This window comes from Aphanomyces astaci (assembly GCF_000520075.1).
Source record: "Aphanomyces astaci strain APO3 unplaced genomic scaffold supercont1.92, whole genome shotgun sequence".
In the NCBI taxonomy this organism is placed as follows: domain Eukaryota; phylum Oomycota; class Saprolegniomycetes; order Saprolegniales; family Verrucalvaceae; genus Aphanomyces; species Aphanomyces astaci.
Genome location: NW_009798355.1, coordinates 5,208 through 18,330, shown reverse-complemented (window position 1 = coordinate 18,330; position 13,123 = coordinate 5,208). Strand labels below are relative to the sequence as shown.

General features: G+C 48.0%; 5 protein-coding genes across 14 annotated transcripts; 2 read left to right on the top strand and 3 right to left on the bottom strand.

Moving 5' to 3' along the window:
- Positions 1–412: 412 nt before the first annotated feature.
- H257_16783 (hypothetical protein) lies at positions 413–1,215 on the top strand (the record flags this gene model as incomplete). The annotated part of the gene is made up of 2 exons (XM_009845347.1): positions 413–499; positions 1,039–1,215. 2 exons carry the CDS (start codon positions 413–415, stop codon positions 1,213–1,215), a joined length of 264 nt encoding a protein of 87 aa, XP_009843649.1.
- An 876-nt stretch (positions 1,216–2,091) lies between these two features.
- H257_16782 (CAMK/CAMKL protein kinase) lies at positions 2,092–3,192 on the bottom strand. The gene has a single exon (XM_009845346.1). The coding sequence runs from the start codon at positions 3,134–3,136 to the stop codon at positions 2,174–2,176; it is 963 nt and encodes a 320-aa protein (XP_009843648.1). The 5' UTR covers positions 3,137–3,192; the 3' UTR covers positions 2,092–2,173.
- A 1,501-nt stretch (positions 3,193–4,693) lies between these two features.
- Positions 4,694–5,849, bottom strand: H257_16781 (hypothetical protein). The gene has a single exon (XM_009845345.1). It carries the CDS (start codon positions 5,451–5,453, stop codon positions 4,869–4,871), a length of 585 nt encoding a protein of 194 aa, XP_009843647.1. The 5' UTR covers positions 5,454–5,849; the 3' UTR covers positions 4,694–4,868.
- Positions 5,850–6,328: 479 nt separating this feature from the next.
- On the bottom strand, positions 6,329–8,310 carry H257_16780 (hypothetical protein). 9 transcript variants are annotated; one of them, XM_009845336.1, is made up of 8 exons: positions 8,213–8,310; positions 8,074–8,159; positions 7,903–8,033; positions 7,483–7,849; positions 7,162–7,411; positions 6,994–7,107; positions 6,523–6,854; positions 6,329–6,458 (listed from the first exon to the last, which is right to left on the bottom strand). In XM_009845336.1, exons 1-7 carry the CDS (start codon positions 8,293–8,295, stop codon positions 6,575–6,577), a joined length of 1,311 nt encoding a protein of 436 aa, XP_009843638.1. In that variant the 5' UTR covers positions 8,296–8,310; the 3' UTR covers positions 6,329–6,458; positions 6,523–6,574. The 9 variants fall into 9 exon arrangements, with proteins under 9 accessions (XP_009843638.1, XP_009843643.1, XP_009843640.1 ...); XM_009845341.1 differs by having other exon boundaries at positions 7,950–8,033; XM_009845338.1 differs by having other exon boundaries at positions 7,903–7,949.
- A 1,168-nt stretch (positions 8,311–9,478) lies between these two features.
- H257_16779 lies at positions 9,479–12,193 on the top strand. 2 transcript variants are annotated; one of them, XM_009845334.1, is made up of 7 exons: positions 9,479–9,613; positions 9,684–9,900; positions 9,946–10,162; positions 10,233–10,484; positions 11,325–11,586; positions 11,637–11,750; positions 11,815–12,193. In XM_009845334.1, exons 1-7 carry the CDS (start codon positions 9,522–9,524, stop codon positions 12,110–12,112), a joined length of 1,452 nt encoding a protein of 483 aa, XP_009843636.1. In that variant the 5' UTR covers positions 9,479–9,521; the 3' UTR covers positions 12,113–12,193. The 2 variants fall into 2 exon arrangements, with proteins under 2 accessions (XP_009843636.1, XP_009843637.1); XM_009845335.1 differs by having other exon boundaries at positions 11,325–11,750.
- The last annotated feature ends 930 nt before the right edge of the window (positions 12,194–13,123 follow it).

Sequence of the window (13,123 nt, the reverse complement as noted above, 5' to 3'; positions counted from 1 at the left end):
GTCTTTTTGGAATTCGCAAGGCAGGTCACCTTGCGAATTCAAAATTGTCCAATTTTGTCCAATCAGATGCCGTGAAATCACGAAAATCGCTTCGTAGATTCATCACGCCGTGTGGGATATATTATACTCCTGTGATGGCGGTTGATGCAAGGAGCATTGAGATAATTATGTAGGCTGCGTATGAGAGCAAGATCATGTGATGTGGTATTCAGGACTCGGTCAATTCTAACAGGTCTCGTTTGCCTACTAACCCAATGAAATTGGCCATCCCTCATTCCACCTTCTAGCCCGTGTCGGTGCCGTACACCTCCCTGCCGGTGTGATCACGTGGTTGCGCGGGCGGTGGCGAAAGACGTCTTGGTGGCACCCATCGCAAGTGCTGAAGTTGCTGCTTTAGCACTTTGCGTTTGCGATGGGTGCTACCAAGACCTCTTGCGCCACCGCGTTGGCCCACCAGAGCCACCACGACATTGCGACCCAACCGAGCGCACAACATAATGTTAGCTGTAAGGGGAGAACCACATTGGACATAGTCGGAGTGCACTCATCAGTGCACAATTCTTTGGAGCAGCATCACATAAAGCTCTACAAAATTCAAAGTTCAAAATTGTAACCTCTTCTGTCAGTGTTATAGCCAATCGTGTGTACTACGTAGTAAGAAGCAAGGTGTGATGGACTCTGATTGGATATTAAAAAGGAGCAAGGTGGCTCACCTTGCGAATTCCATTAACAAGTCAGAAAATTTTGTGAAAAATTGGTAGTTTATAGACGACGCGCACCATATTGCAAACAATTGACATTCTACGTGGACAGACAGTGCAACCATTTCCATGGTGTAGATTTCTTGATTTTCCAGTGCCTTGCTGCAGGCCTTCCTCGGCCTCCACAGGGGCAATCTTATGTCGGTCGTTTTACTTGATTAGGCTTGCTGAGACTTGCAGCGCACGGCACGACATAGGTTCATTTGCAAGTTAGTGCAGAAGTACTGTATAACGTTCGAAAATCATATCATACCCAACGTTTTCAAATGTCACCCAGATGAAGGGCGATTGTTATCGCTACATGGCAGAAATTCACGATGGGGTAACCAGCAGCACCAAGCTGGCGTTGGCGAGCTACGACAAGGCGTGGACCCTCGTAACGGCGGAGCTAGCCCCGACCCACCCCCTCCGGTTGAGTCTGGCGCTGAAATTCTGGGTGCTTAGGTCATTCTGAAGGCCCCTGACCGAGTCATTCAGTTGGCGAAGCAGGCGTTCGATGATGCTATGCGTGAATTGGACATACGCTTGGACATCGGCTACATCGACACAACAGTTATCATGCAACTGTTGCGCGACAATATCACGTTATGGTTGGCAGCCAAGCGTAGAAAACGAGTTTGCTTGAAGGATAAAATAACTACATATTGATTTGATACAAATTTGGGGAGGGGGTGCAATCGAATCGCGCCAACCAAACTGATCCACATTCGATCTGATTGGTTGAATTTAATTGAGGAGGTTTTGATTGGTTAATAATTTTGAGCTCATCTGAAGTAGCCAATCAAATCGATTGAAATTCCAACGAGAAACCACGCCACAACACGAAATTTCACTCGAAAGCACCAATACGTAGTGCATACTTGGATCGCACTGAGAGTGGTGCTATGCGAGTGCAAATCCTACCGTTTTTGGAATGAAGTACCGCGGGATTGTTCGAAGGGAACAAGTGTACGCATCCACACACCACTCATTTAACAAATGGAGTGAAAAAAATATATCTCAGGTCCCCACCGAACGCCCGAGCAGCGTCAACTCCCAAGCATCTGATATTGGTATTACGCTGTAAAGTTAAAATCACTCAGCGGGCACTTAATGGCCTCGGCCGTGTACTAGCTCCACTAGCAGCTAGCGGACTTAATACTCCCAAGCATCAATTGGCATCCATCCAAACCGGGGTGTGGCAGACGTGGTAACGTTACTGTATACAGTACCCTCCTGCGTTGTTGCGTCGGGTTTCTTCGTTGGTGGTTAACCTATTTGCTTATAAACCCAACTACCTGGCACAAACAGTATCACAGTGATGGACTGTATCATACTATAACCCACACACCCGACTTGCTGGACCGAAACCACCACTCTTACGAAAGTGCACATTGCAGTTTTACGTGGTAACTATAACATTGGAACTTCAACTAGGCACATGTCGACACAAACGGATGGGCTACCACCGACTCGATATCCAAGCGTTTGGACGGTTCCAAGTGCAGCATTTGCACGAGAAGGGTCAAGCAATGCGGCGGTACCAGGGCGTGCCACGTGGCGTTGGCTGCGATGACGTACTCGACACCATGGGTCGCCAGGTGTTGAAACTTGGCGTTGGATACGACAGCCTTCTCGGCCATGGGTTCGCCGGTTAACATGATAAACAAAAGCATCCCGAGCGCCCAAATATCCACATGGCCAGGGGAATACGGCTTTCCCATGTACACTTCTGGAGCTGCATAGCTCGACTTGCCGGCAGGATGCCGCGGGCGGGCGTCGAGTCCGATGGCGAGCCCAAAGTCGCCGAGTTTGCACTGGCCTTTGCCGTCCACAAACACGTTTTCAAAGGACAGGTCGCGGTGGGCGTAGCCACAGGCGTGCATAAAGTGCACGGCGGATGCGACTTGGCGAAAACATCGCTGCGTTTGGTCGATTGGAAATCGCTTTTGGACCAACAGCATGTCCATGAGATCGCCCTGGGGGCAGTACTCGAGCACAAAGTTGTGGCACCCGTTGGCGAGGAACTCGTCGCGGAGCCGGAGGATGTGCGGGTGCCCGCCGTGGCGGTGGTTCAAGTCGCGCAGGATCACGCGCTCCATCTCGATGTCCTCGTACACAGCCACCATGTGATGGAGCGACTTGGACACGGGCCGATGAAACTTGCAGTTGACAGCCTTCGCACGTTTGATCGCGACCGCGTCACCCGTGCTGTTGTCCACGCACAGCAAGATTTGGCCGTAGATTGCCTCGGAGAGAGGCCGGACTTCCGTGTACTTGTGCCACGAGCCTGGGCTTTCGAGAAACTCCCACAGCAGCGCATAGCAACACTCAATGTAGAACGCACATGTCATGATGGCAAGATACACGCGGTGACTCCATGGCGTCGTCCACATGCACGGAAGATAGATCGTTGTCGACGCGATAAGCAGGGAATGGGTTGAAGTGAAATCAATTCTGCTGAGCTGGTCCAACCCCTTTTTTCGAATATTTGTGGGACGTGGATTCGAAATTTGGATGCTTTTTGCGTTTTTTGGTCTATTGTTTGCATTTCTGTTGAAGTTGGTGAATATCGTAAAATCCAGCCAACCCAATTTGGGTATTTCCCAAGGAAAGGCCGCGCACACGTTGCCATCCGGGATTAACACACGGTAAATATATTTAGAATTCTCCCTACAATTCTTTATTTGAAGTCGAGTACCACTCTGGTCCAAAATAACTGTCATGTTAGACTTCAAAATGAAGTATTTTGTCCAAAACTTGCTCGTTTTCGTATCTGATTGGTGTAAATGCAAGCTGAAGATTCCCTCTTTGATTGGATACTTTACAGTTAAGCTGCGCAAAATTCACACTCTTGGCGAAGTTACGTATCGAATTTGAAAAAGGGCCTTCAAATTGGCAAAATATCCAATCACGCACCAGAGAATCAAATCTTAACTTTAAACCTCCCCATATCACCCACTTGTTCATCTAGTTGTTGTAATGCCCTTGAAGCACTACCAAGGCTCTCTCGCTTCTATGATGTTGTATTTATGATCAAACATGCTCAAAAGATACCATACGCCACACGTGACCGTAACACCTTCGGTAAGCGTCTGTCGACGACGAAATCGCACCTGAGGCTAAACGATGCCTATCTCTAGCCTTTTGAACAAGCTACGGCACTATATTCCGCGAATGACGGTGTGGGCATGCCTTTACCGGTACCTTCCGAGTTGCTTGTTGTGGTTGATATCACTTACTCCTTAATAGTTTCTGTGTAAATATGCTTGAATCATACTTCGTAAAGCATATACTAAAAATGTATACAAGTGGCTAAATGATTATATTAAGTATACAATTTACAAAACTGCACCTCGAAAATATGCAACATGACAGCTATTAGTAGTAAGTATTACACCATTTTTCGTTTGAGTTCAGGCTATTTCCGGTATATTTCGTCCGACGCACAACTGATTCACGCCTTGTGCGTTATGTTCGCCGATAATTCGATATATTTCGTCCAGACCCTACTTCGTTGCATTGTATTTCGACTAATGTCCAGTATATGTCCCACAACCGGTATATTTCACATGTTGTTCAATATACCCAACGCACATGACGTGAATCCGTAGTACGAAATATACCCGAAATAACCTGAACTTAAACGAAAAATGGTGTACTTACGTAGTAGTATACCTGTCGAATAATATTAATATTGGCATCAAGCATCAATCCGAATACTACTTACAACTATTAGTTACCTTAAACTTTCAGTGATACGACGATTGGGACATTCTGGGAAGTACCTCGGGCGATTGTGCATAAAAACGGTATAAGGGTGCAGATACCCTCGAGTGGGACATTGATCAATACTTAGGTTTAACGCACGAGTACATGTATTTCATTGGCATGCACAGTAGTACTAGTACAGTACAGTATTAATAGTACTATTAATACATATTAATATTAATCCCAGTAGTAGTAGTATTAATAATATGACCTCTTCCTTTTTCACGCGCTTGCTTCCATCATTTTGAGAACGGCGACAGGGTCAATACACAGTTCTGGAGCTTGAATGCGCGGATTTTAGGATGGCGCCAAAATCAAAACACATCCAAGTTACCGACGTCACCGTTAAGCTACACCCTATTGCGGCTCGACCAGTGCCAAGTTGTTGTCAAAAATTCCATCTTCCAGCGCCACCGTGGCCATGAGGACGACGTTATCTACGATCTCCAACTCGGCTACAATCGCCTCATAACACGTGGCAATCGTGTCAGCTATCGCTTTGGTCTGACACCAAATGTGAAGAATCGACTTGACGTAGCGCTGGGCTCGGCACACGCCCGTCTTGGCGACCACCAACCCGTGCAACTTCTTTCGCAGCAACACTTGCGCATCGGCGGTGGTAAACGGTTCGTTCTTGTGAAATTTCATGGCCCGCGTCACACTCACCGCAATGCGCTGGCCGTGCATGGTGCATATGTAATCCACCTTTTTCCAGTTCGAGCTCCAGTACTGGATCTGCATCTCCGTCACAACATCCACAGCACCAAACATTTGGTGCATGTACTCCATCGACAAGGCCTCGGACACGACGCTCTGCCCCCCCGCGTTGGGCTCTCGGAGAACCAGCGACGCATCTCGCCCCAGCGCGAACACTGCCGTTCGACGGTAACGCTCGAGGTGGTCCATCGCCATGGTCACCCTACATTGCTCGGCTTGGAGCATGGCGTCCACCGGCGGCGACCACAGCCGGATGCTGAACTGGTCTCGAAGCAGCACGCACACTGCGTTGTTCGAACTCTGGATGTAGGAGGTACGCTGGGGGCTGCAATTGGCATAACCCGATGGCGGTAATGCGGGTGCACGGTTCAAAATACGTCCATTCCTGACCAACCGAGAAGCCAGACGACGACGCGGATCGCCGTGAGGAACTCGACGGGACGGACGAAGATACAACTGAGTGGTGATTGTTGGTTCGATCGGACATGGTGGCGATGGTTGGACTGGGGAGAGGGTCGTAGTAGCGTTGATATAGTTCAGCGAGGGGAATTTGAAAATGCATTCGGTAATGAAAGGGTCGTAGTTCTGTGGTATTACAAGATATTGCTGGCTTATTCTAAACAAGAGTCACCACAAGAATGTGAAAAGATGAATAATACTAGCCATAGGAATTCACGAACGGGCATGAGTGATGGTGTCGATATCTGCAGCAACATGGCGGGAAAGGCGGGAAATGGTTGTACAGTACTACGTAGTATGTGGAGGTTGTCATGCGAACGATGCATGAGGTTCTTTACTGCACGTGTGCCAGCAATCTGGCAGTGTTATACTTTGGTGTAGTATGTCCAATGCATAGCTATCTGCTTACCAGTACACTGTACCAATCGTCCTGGACCCACAAAGCGCCAAGTGAGTGATGGTGGATTGAGTCGTTGGGTTGTCAGTTTCAGGGTTTAACCTCTGATCACTGTAAGTTTACTACGTAGTACTTTCCAAAAAATAAATAATACTTCGAAGTACTTCGAAGTAATAGAATGCATTTTTTTGTTTACATGTTACTCGGAGTAATTTGTTAATATTTGTAATATTTGTTTAAATGAGTGAATACAAACTTATAGCAACTGAAGGAAATCACGACTGCATAGTTTAACTGTAAGTTCGGGCTATCTCGACCAGCTGCAGCGTATAGCGGCTGAGATCCCCGGGATGATTACCACAGCTATTGACGAGCTATTACAGTAGTAAGGGTCAACGAGTGCTGCAAGCAGCGGCACATGAAAAATCTGTGTCTTACTTGGGTTGGTACAATAACTGTTTTCGTTCCTGAGCAGAGTTCCCTGGCTATTCTAATGGTTTCGTAGTTTTGATTGTGACTTTGGGTCGTTGCGAATGATGGGCAAGAGGAGTAACTCGGCCAAGAGTCCGATCCCATAAATCGCAGCAGTGATGAGGAAGCAGTAGCGGTAGCCATGATGTTCAATCAGGTAGCCACCAACCATGGCACTGCCAGAGTACGTGAACATGGTCAGTCCTTCCAGTGCATTCCATCGTCCCCGTAAATGCTGCGGCACGTAGTCCATGAGCAGCGAAGTTCGCAACGGCTCGGAACAGCGCATGAATCCACTTCTAGACGAGTCATCATGGGTGAGTCGTGAGAGTTTAAATATGTAGTACCTGGCTGGCTGCCAATATGATGAACAGTATCACATACATGTAATTGCAGTCAAAACGACAACACTTGACAAAAAAAGCCTACAGGCCCTACCGCATCAAGAACAGCGCGACTACCAACGACAACGGTGTCGCATACGTCATCAACGCCAAACATCCGGTGGCGAAAAAACGTGTGGCCACGATCGTTTCAATGTCTCCACACCACCTACATACAGCCGGTTGTTGTACATATGGAGCATACAGTGTCACAGGTTAGTACGTGGCACAACGCTGGCACACGAGCGACAACACCACGACCAGCAAGGGCTGGGCAACCCACAGCAAATTCACTTGCGATGGGGTCAAGTTGTAATCGTGCTGAAAGAATACGGGAAAGAAATTGATGGTCAACCCGGCACCGTTGCAAATGATAAAGTCCGACGTAAAGAGCAAGTACGGCACGTGGCGGGGGCCAAACCAGAGGAACGTATTGTGCTCCGATTCCATATTGGACGCCGAGGATGGTGCTTCTACAAGTCAGACACGAGTCAGTCCCCCATACGTCACAACCCTCGGTGTGGAGTAGTAGCGCGGTTCCAACCAAGGGCAACGAGCGGTTGCGTTTCTTTCGCGGCGACCACGGCTGTTTTGATGCTGTTCTCATACGCCAGGTCGTCGTTGAAGAAAAATAGCAAAAACAGCGGCGGAATGCCCAACGACATGCCCACCATGAGCACCAGTTGTAGTTCCCACAAGTTCCACGAATCGCCCTCGACTTGAAACAGGACAACGCAAATACATGGACCGACAATCGTGGCCACCGTCGTCAGCACACATTTGATCGTAATGGGATACGCTCGCTTGCCTTGGGGAATGGAGTCGGCGAAAAGCGCTTCGAGGGCGGGTACTTGAATGGCAAAGAAGAGCCCCCATAGCGCAAACACAACATACAACAGGGGCATGTGATTCTACATTGCATATACAGTGCATGAATGAAAACACAAACGATTCGTGGATGTACCATGTACAACGCGTACAACGTGAGGAAGGCGCAGCTGAGGCCAGTACCTGCGGACAACTTGAGAATAGTGTCGCGGCGGCAGTGGTCACTGGCGTAGCCGCCTGGCACTGCTGCCAACAACTGGACAATGCCTGGATGTATGGTTCAGTTATGACCACCAACACATTGTACCTTGAACGCCTTTGATATAACCCACTGGTTCATTCGACGACGTGAGCACAAATATGTAGCCCGACAAAATTTGCTCGAACACGATGCTAGTACGTAATTCAAAATGAGTGGTTGTGTGCACGCCCACACACGACCAAACCTTCGAGAGGACCAAAACGCAAACGTAAAGAGAAAGCTTAGCTTGACGTTGTGGTCGAGTTGTTGCAAATACCGCCGGACCATTTTGGCGCGCGTGGCTTTTGGTTTGTGACGGTGGGATCTTTGCTCGGAAAGGGCGCCATATCCGGACTTTATCCGGATGTTCCTGCCAGCCAAGTTATATTATTGGCTGCTTTTTGGAATGGGTAATATAATACCTTATATCAGTACCAACATGTAGTTTGTAGAAACAAACGAGGGGTGTGTGTATCTGGCTGGAATCCTAGGTACGAACGTACAGTTAGTACAACGTCTATCGATCCAAGCACACTATTGCAGGACTTGATTAATCCAATATTCCTTCGAAGCGTTGATTTTGGCAAGAGTTTCACGGTGTTCCGCTGAAGTGAGGTTGTAATCCATACAGGTGAATGTGATCACTTTTTTGCGGACACCGGACAATTTCAGTCGGACATACTTGGCATTTGTATTGGACTTAAGGGGAACATATTTTGTCCGAATGAAATTGTCCGAACGAATATGTTCGAACATACTTGTGTATTGTATACACCCGCATAAGAACGATCAGCTTTAACAGCCACAAAATTGCGCGCACCGCAGCATAGCGGAGGTCGTGTGTGTAATTTTGTGCAGGCGGTGCCTTGGCGAGGAGTAAGCCCCAATCGTGCACTTCACCGAATGTCCAATCGATTCCTCTTGTCGGGAAAAGCGGCAGGTAGGCCGCAGGCCGTGCTGCTACCCTGTGGTACAACGATTCGCATTTAATGCGTAAATTCGGTTAAGTGCGTGTCCGAAGCGCATATCCAGCAAATATTAGTCCTAGACAGAATGCTTAGCATGAATGATCTCACATATATACTGTTTAAGGTAGTTAGACTCTATGGGAGCAATTGATTTGTAAAGAGTTTTCAGTAACGTTCCGAGGTCGAGTCATCGTTCCCGACGTCATTGCCAGGTCCAGCTGTCATTGGTAAGCAAATCACATATCCACCATATACTAAGTACAGTACTGTACTTAGTATACGAGTACATATGCCCAGCAGAGTACCTTTGTGTCTCCTTGTTGTGAAATCTATTCCGAAAAATGTAAATGCCTGATGATCACTGTGGGGACAAAATGACAGAAGTGGGTGCAGCAATTCCAGCCGTTACATTGATTTAACTGGTTGTTTGTATGCTCTGACCTTGAATTCTGTGACATTTAAGGGTGTTTCCATTGCAATCCTCGTGGCATTTTCAAATTTGCGCGTCGACCACCACCAACCGCCGAAACCGCGCCTTGGACGAGAATGCTCAGCAAGTTATGGACGTACACGCGGGATGCTGAGCATAACGTGAAGCTCTCGTACTTGTTTACGATCACGTTTTGGTCCTGCCGCAGGTACGCTACACGATCGAAGTCTCGCGGTGCATAATACACTGTTCTAACGAGAAATCTGGTCGTCGTGTAGCATTATCTTCCAGCAAGTGCTGTCAGGGTACGTGTATGTGCTCACGCAGTCAAATGAGCCCGTGGGGATGGTCAAGGGAATCCAAGGCGTGGTGCAGATGATCTCTGCGGTTCCAGGGGGCTGGGCGTGCGACCATTTTCGTCGCGATACGATCTTGAAGATTTCGTCCGTGCTTGGTATTTTCTGCGCGCTCTTGTCGGTCGTGGCGTTCTACATGGTACGACGTACATGTCGTCAGGGGATTCATCGCAGACGTGTGTAGGGGCACTTGATGATGATCTACGTCGCGTTTGGGTTTTGGGGTGTGTTTAGCGCGTTGCAAGGACCGGCGTTGGAAGCTCTGTTTGCCGACTCGATCCCGAACGGCGAGCGATCCTTCCCAATCACGATCAAGCACATGCTCATGAACACCGCCATGGTCGCCGGCCCTGGTCTGTGCATCGTGTTCTTTCTCATCTACGGGGATTCATGGAGCCTGGGTACGTCCTCTCCTCCACCGTGGTCGACGACGTCCTTTCTTGTTCTCCGGTGCTAATGGCATTCTCGCAGAGGGGCTTCAGAACGTGCTAATTATCGGAACCGTCATCGGCGTGCCGCCCCTTGTCCTGCTATTCTTCTTCAACGACGACTTGGCGTACGAAAACTACACCAAGTCCTCACTCGAAAAGCCGCGCGCTTTGTCGTTTGTCGACGAGGACGGTGTCCTCGAGTTTGCCGTGGCCGACGACGATGTCGACGCCAACCCTCGTGCGAGCGAAGCATCCAAGTTGCTTGCGGGTTCCCCCGTCGCGGCGGCTTCTGGTACGCGTCTACTTGTCTTTCTCATGCATGGACCTCGCAACGTTGTGCTCTTTGTGTGGATGGAATCCATTGACTCCTTCTTCGTATCTCGTGTTGCCGACGACCAAAACCCATCATGCTCGTACACGATACTACTACTATGGGCGGTTGTTCATCTTGACTCTTGTACGAGATCTTGAAGGGCATATTTGCATCTCGTTTTTGAGATATTGTGAATTATTCGCTATAAACTTGCTTGGTTTGTCTAATCACGCTCGAGTTGTGATTGGTTGAATATACTTGTTCTTGTTTGAGTAAGAGCCAATCAAATGTTTTCCTGAATCTATTGGTATATATATTCCACTATCCCCCACGAATTTAGGTCTCACACTAATTTGAAGCTTCCGATTTCGTGCCATGTGATTGGCTACGACCTTTTTAGTTGTGTCGATGATTTTTCATTCTTCATGTCCTCTCTCAGTTTGTTTCGAGTGTAAGGGGCTGGTCGCGGAATATTTCTGTCCATGTTTCAAGATATTCCGAGCTTTTGATTGGTTAGTACCCAAATTATCCGGATAACACAATCGTTCACGCTTTCCGGAATAACTCAGACATGGATGCGAGTTTTGAGGCGTGGATGGTACATCGACGCCTGGAATAGTCCGTTCATGTCTGACACTCATTTTCATAAATATTGATCGACATTTTTTGGATTGCGAAAATATTTTGTCCGGATACGTCTCAGTTTCGGACATGGACTTTATCTTTCCCGACCAGCCCCTAAACCTAGCAAGCAAAACTCGTGTATTGGAATATTGGGATAATATCATTTCACTGATGGATGATGTTGTGCACATGTAGACTCCACGTCTCCAAGCAGCGCCGCCCCCACGACGACTCTTTTGGCCGACAATACATTTTTGTGCTTTGGGCCCCGCCACGTCCCGTACTTGCTCTTCCTCGCGGACTTTGTCATTTGCAACGGGGCGGGCATGACTGTGAGCTTCTTTCCAGTGTTTTTTCAAAACGACTACGGCCTCACGCCATCCCAAGTCAACATTTTGTACTTTGTGCAGCCCCTGCTCATCGTGGTGCTGTCGTACATCACCCAGCGCCTTTCCACGTATGATTATCTATCTATCTATATATAATATATATATTTGAACAATATAGGCGCACGGGCACGATTGAAACGGTGGTGGTGACGCGTATCTTTTCCACGTTGTGTCTTGGTGCGATGGCGTTTGTGACGCCCTTGTCGTTGGAAATCGGCCTCTTTTTACTGCGGTACGGTGTGCGAAACGTCTGCTACGTCCGGTATATGTGTAAAGTGGCTAATGGGTGTGTTTAGGAGCGGGTTCATGCGGTGTTCGGAACCGTTGCGAACGTCGCTGATGATGGACTATGTACCGCAGCACTTGCGCGGCCGGTGGAACTCGTTGGAAGGGCTGACCCAGTTCACGTACTCTGGCAGCGCCGTCGTGGGCGGGTATTTGATTGAACGCCACGGCTACCGCCTCTGCTTTTTCATCACGGCGGTGATTTACGTCGTGGGAGTCGCCATCGAGTGCTTATTGGTACCCATCATTCGAAACCACCACCGCAAACTCCAAGCCAAGTCGGCTGTGGTGAAATTGGTGGCCGCGTAGGATTGGTTGAACCGCCCCCCCCTCATCCACTTGAAACAAACATATTAAAAGGCATATAAACTACACCCTGTCATTCACACATGTTTCGATGTTTCGTCTTCATTCTGTCTTCTTGATAGGATGATCTAAGCAGACTTTAGCGCTGGCTGGCGACTTGACTGGTGGCATGATGGGTTCAATCCCTATTACTACTGTAGTATGCGCCAAAAGCATTCTATTAATATTAATAGTAACGTTAATGCTACTGTGAATAAATAGTATTATTAGGTTGTAATACTCTTTATTTTATCCTTAGTTCTCCCAAGTTACAGTCCGAAAAGAAATTATAGTCGCACCCTAAATTTTTCCAGTTTGAAAGGAGTACCGTACTATTTTGTGGATCACTATTTCTCAGTTCACTTGAAACTGTTACTAGTACAAAACTTGGCCCGCAAATGTCTCAATAATTCTCAAGAAATCTACAATTTTCAAAAAATTGACTGAAAAGAAATTATAGACGCACTTTTTGATTCGATCAAATATTGCCAATTTAAAGCCAATCACAGGTGGTCTCAATCATAATCAAATTGCTTACGTACACTGGTGTTTAGAGCATCTGCACTGGTGCCAGCAGTTCTCAGATCCCAATAATTTTATTGGGCGATTTACTGGAATTCCAAAAAAACCGTTCGCACCGGTACCAATAGCCAGTAAAAAAGTTACTGGACTCCACTACTCCAACAAATATTCCAGTAAATTTGTTGGAATTTTTGTTGGAGTACTGGACTCCAGTAAGTCAACTGACCAATCATAATCATCTGTGACTCGATCGATTGCGTGGCTTTGTTCCCCATTCCAAGTTCCTTCGCCACTGCGCCGATGCGGTCGCCAGGGAGCTTCCGCCTGCTCCGCTCCCGCTAGGGCTTCCCCCGTCATTCCAAGCTCCTTCGCGACTGCGCCGATGCGGTCGCCAAGGTGCTTCCGCCTGCTCCGCTCCCGCTGGGGCTTCCTTGGCCACATCCTCCGGTGTCC

Excerpts from the sequence above, each read along its gene's own strand:
- H257_16781 (XM_009845345.1), bottom strand. The coding sequence starts at position 5,453 with ATGCTCCAAGCCGAGCAATGTAGGGTGACCATGGCGATGGACCACCTC.
- H257_16782 (XM_009845346.1), bottom strand. The coding sequence starts at position 3,136 with ATGTGGACGACGCCATGGAGTCACCGCGTGTATCTTGCCATCATGACA.
- H257_16780 (XM_009845336.1), bottom strand. The coding sequence starts at position 8,295 with ATGGTCCGGCGGTATTTGCAACAACTCGACCACAACGTCAAGCTAAGC. Across the intron at positions 7,850-7,902 it reads CGTTGTACGCGTTGTACATG|AATCACATGCCCCTGTTGTA; the intron begins GTACATCCACGA and ends TATGCAATGTAG. Across the intron at positions 7,412-7,482 it reads GCAACCGCTCGTTGCCCTTG|AAGCACCATCCTCGGCGTCC; the intron begins GTTGGAACCGCG and ends TCTGACTTGTAG.
- H257_16779 (XM_009845334.1), top strand. The coding sequence starts at position 9,522 with ATGCTCAGCAAGTTATGGACGTACACGCGGGATGCTGAGCATAACGTG. Across the intron at positions 9,614-9,683 it reads ACGTTTTGGTCCTGCCGCAG|CATTATCTTCCAGCAAGTGC; the intron begins GTACGCTACACG and ends GTCGTCGTGTAG. Across the intron at positions 10,163-10,232 it reads CGGGGATTCATGGAGCCTGG|AGGGGCTTCAGAACGTGCTA; the intron begins GTACGTCCTCTC and ends GCATTCTCGCAG.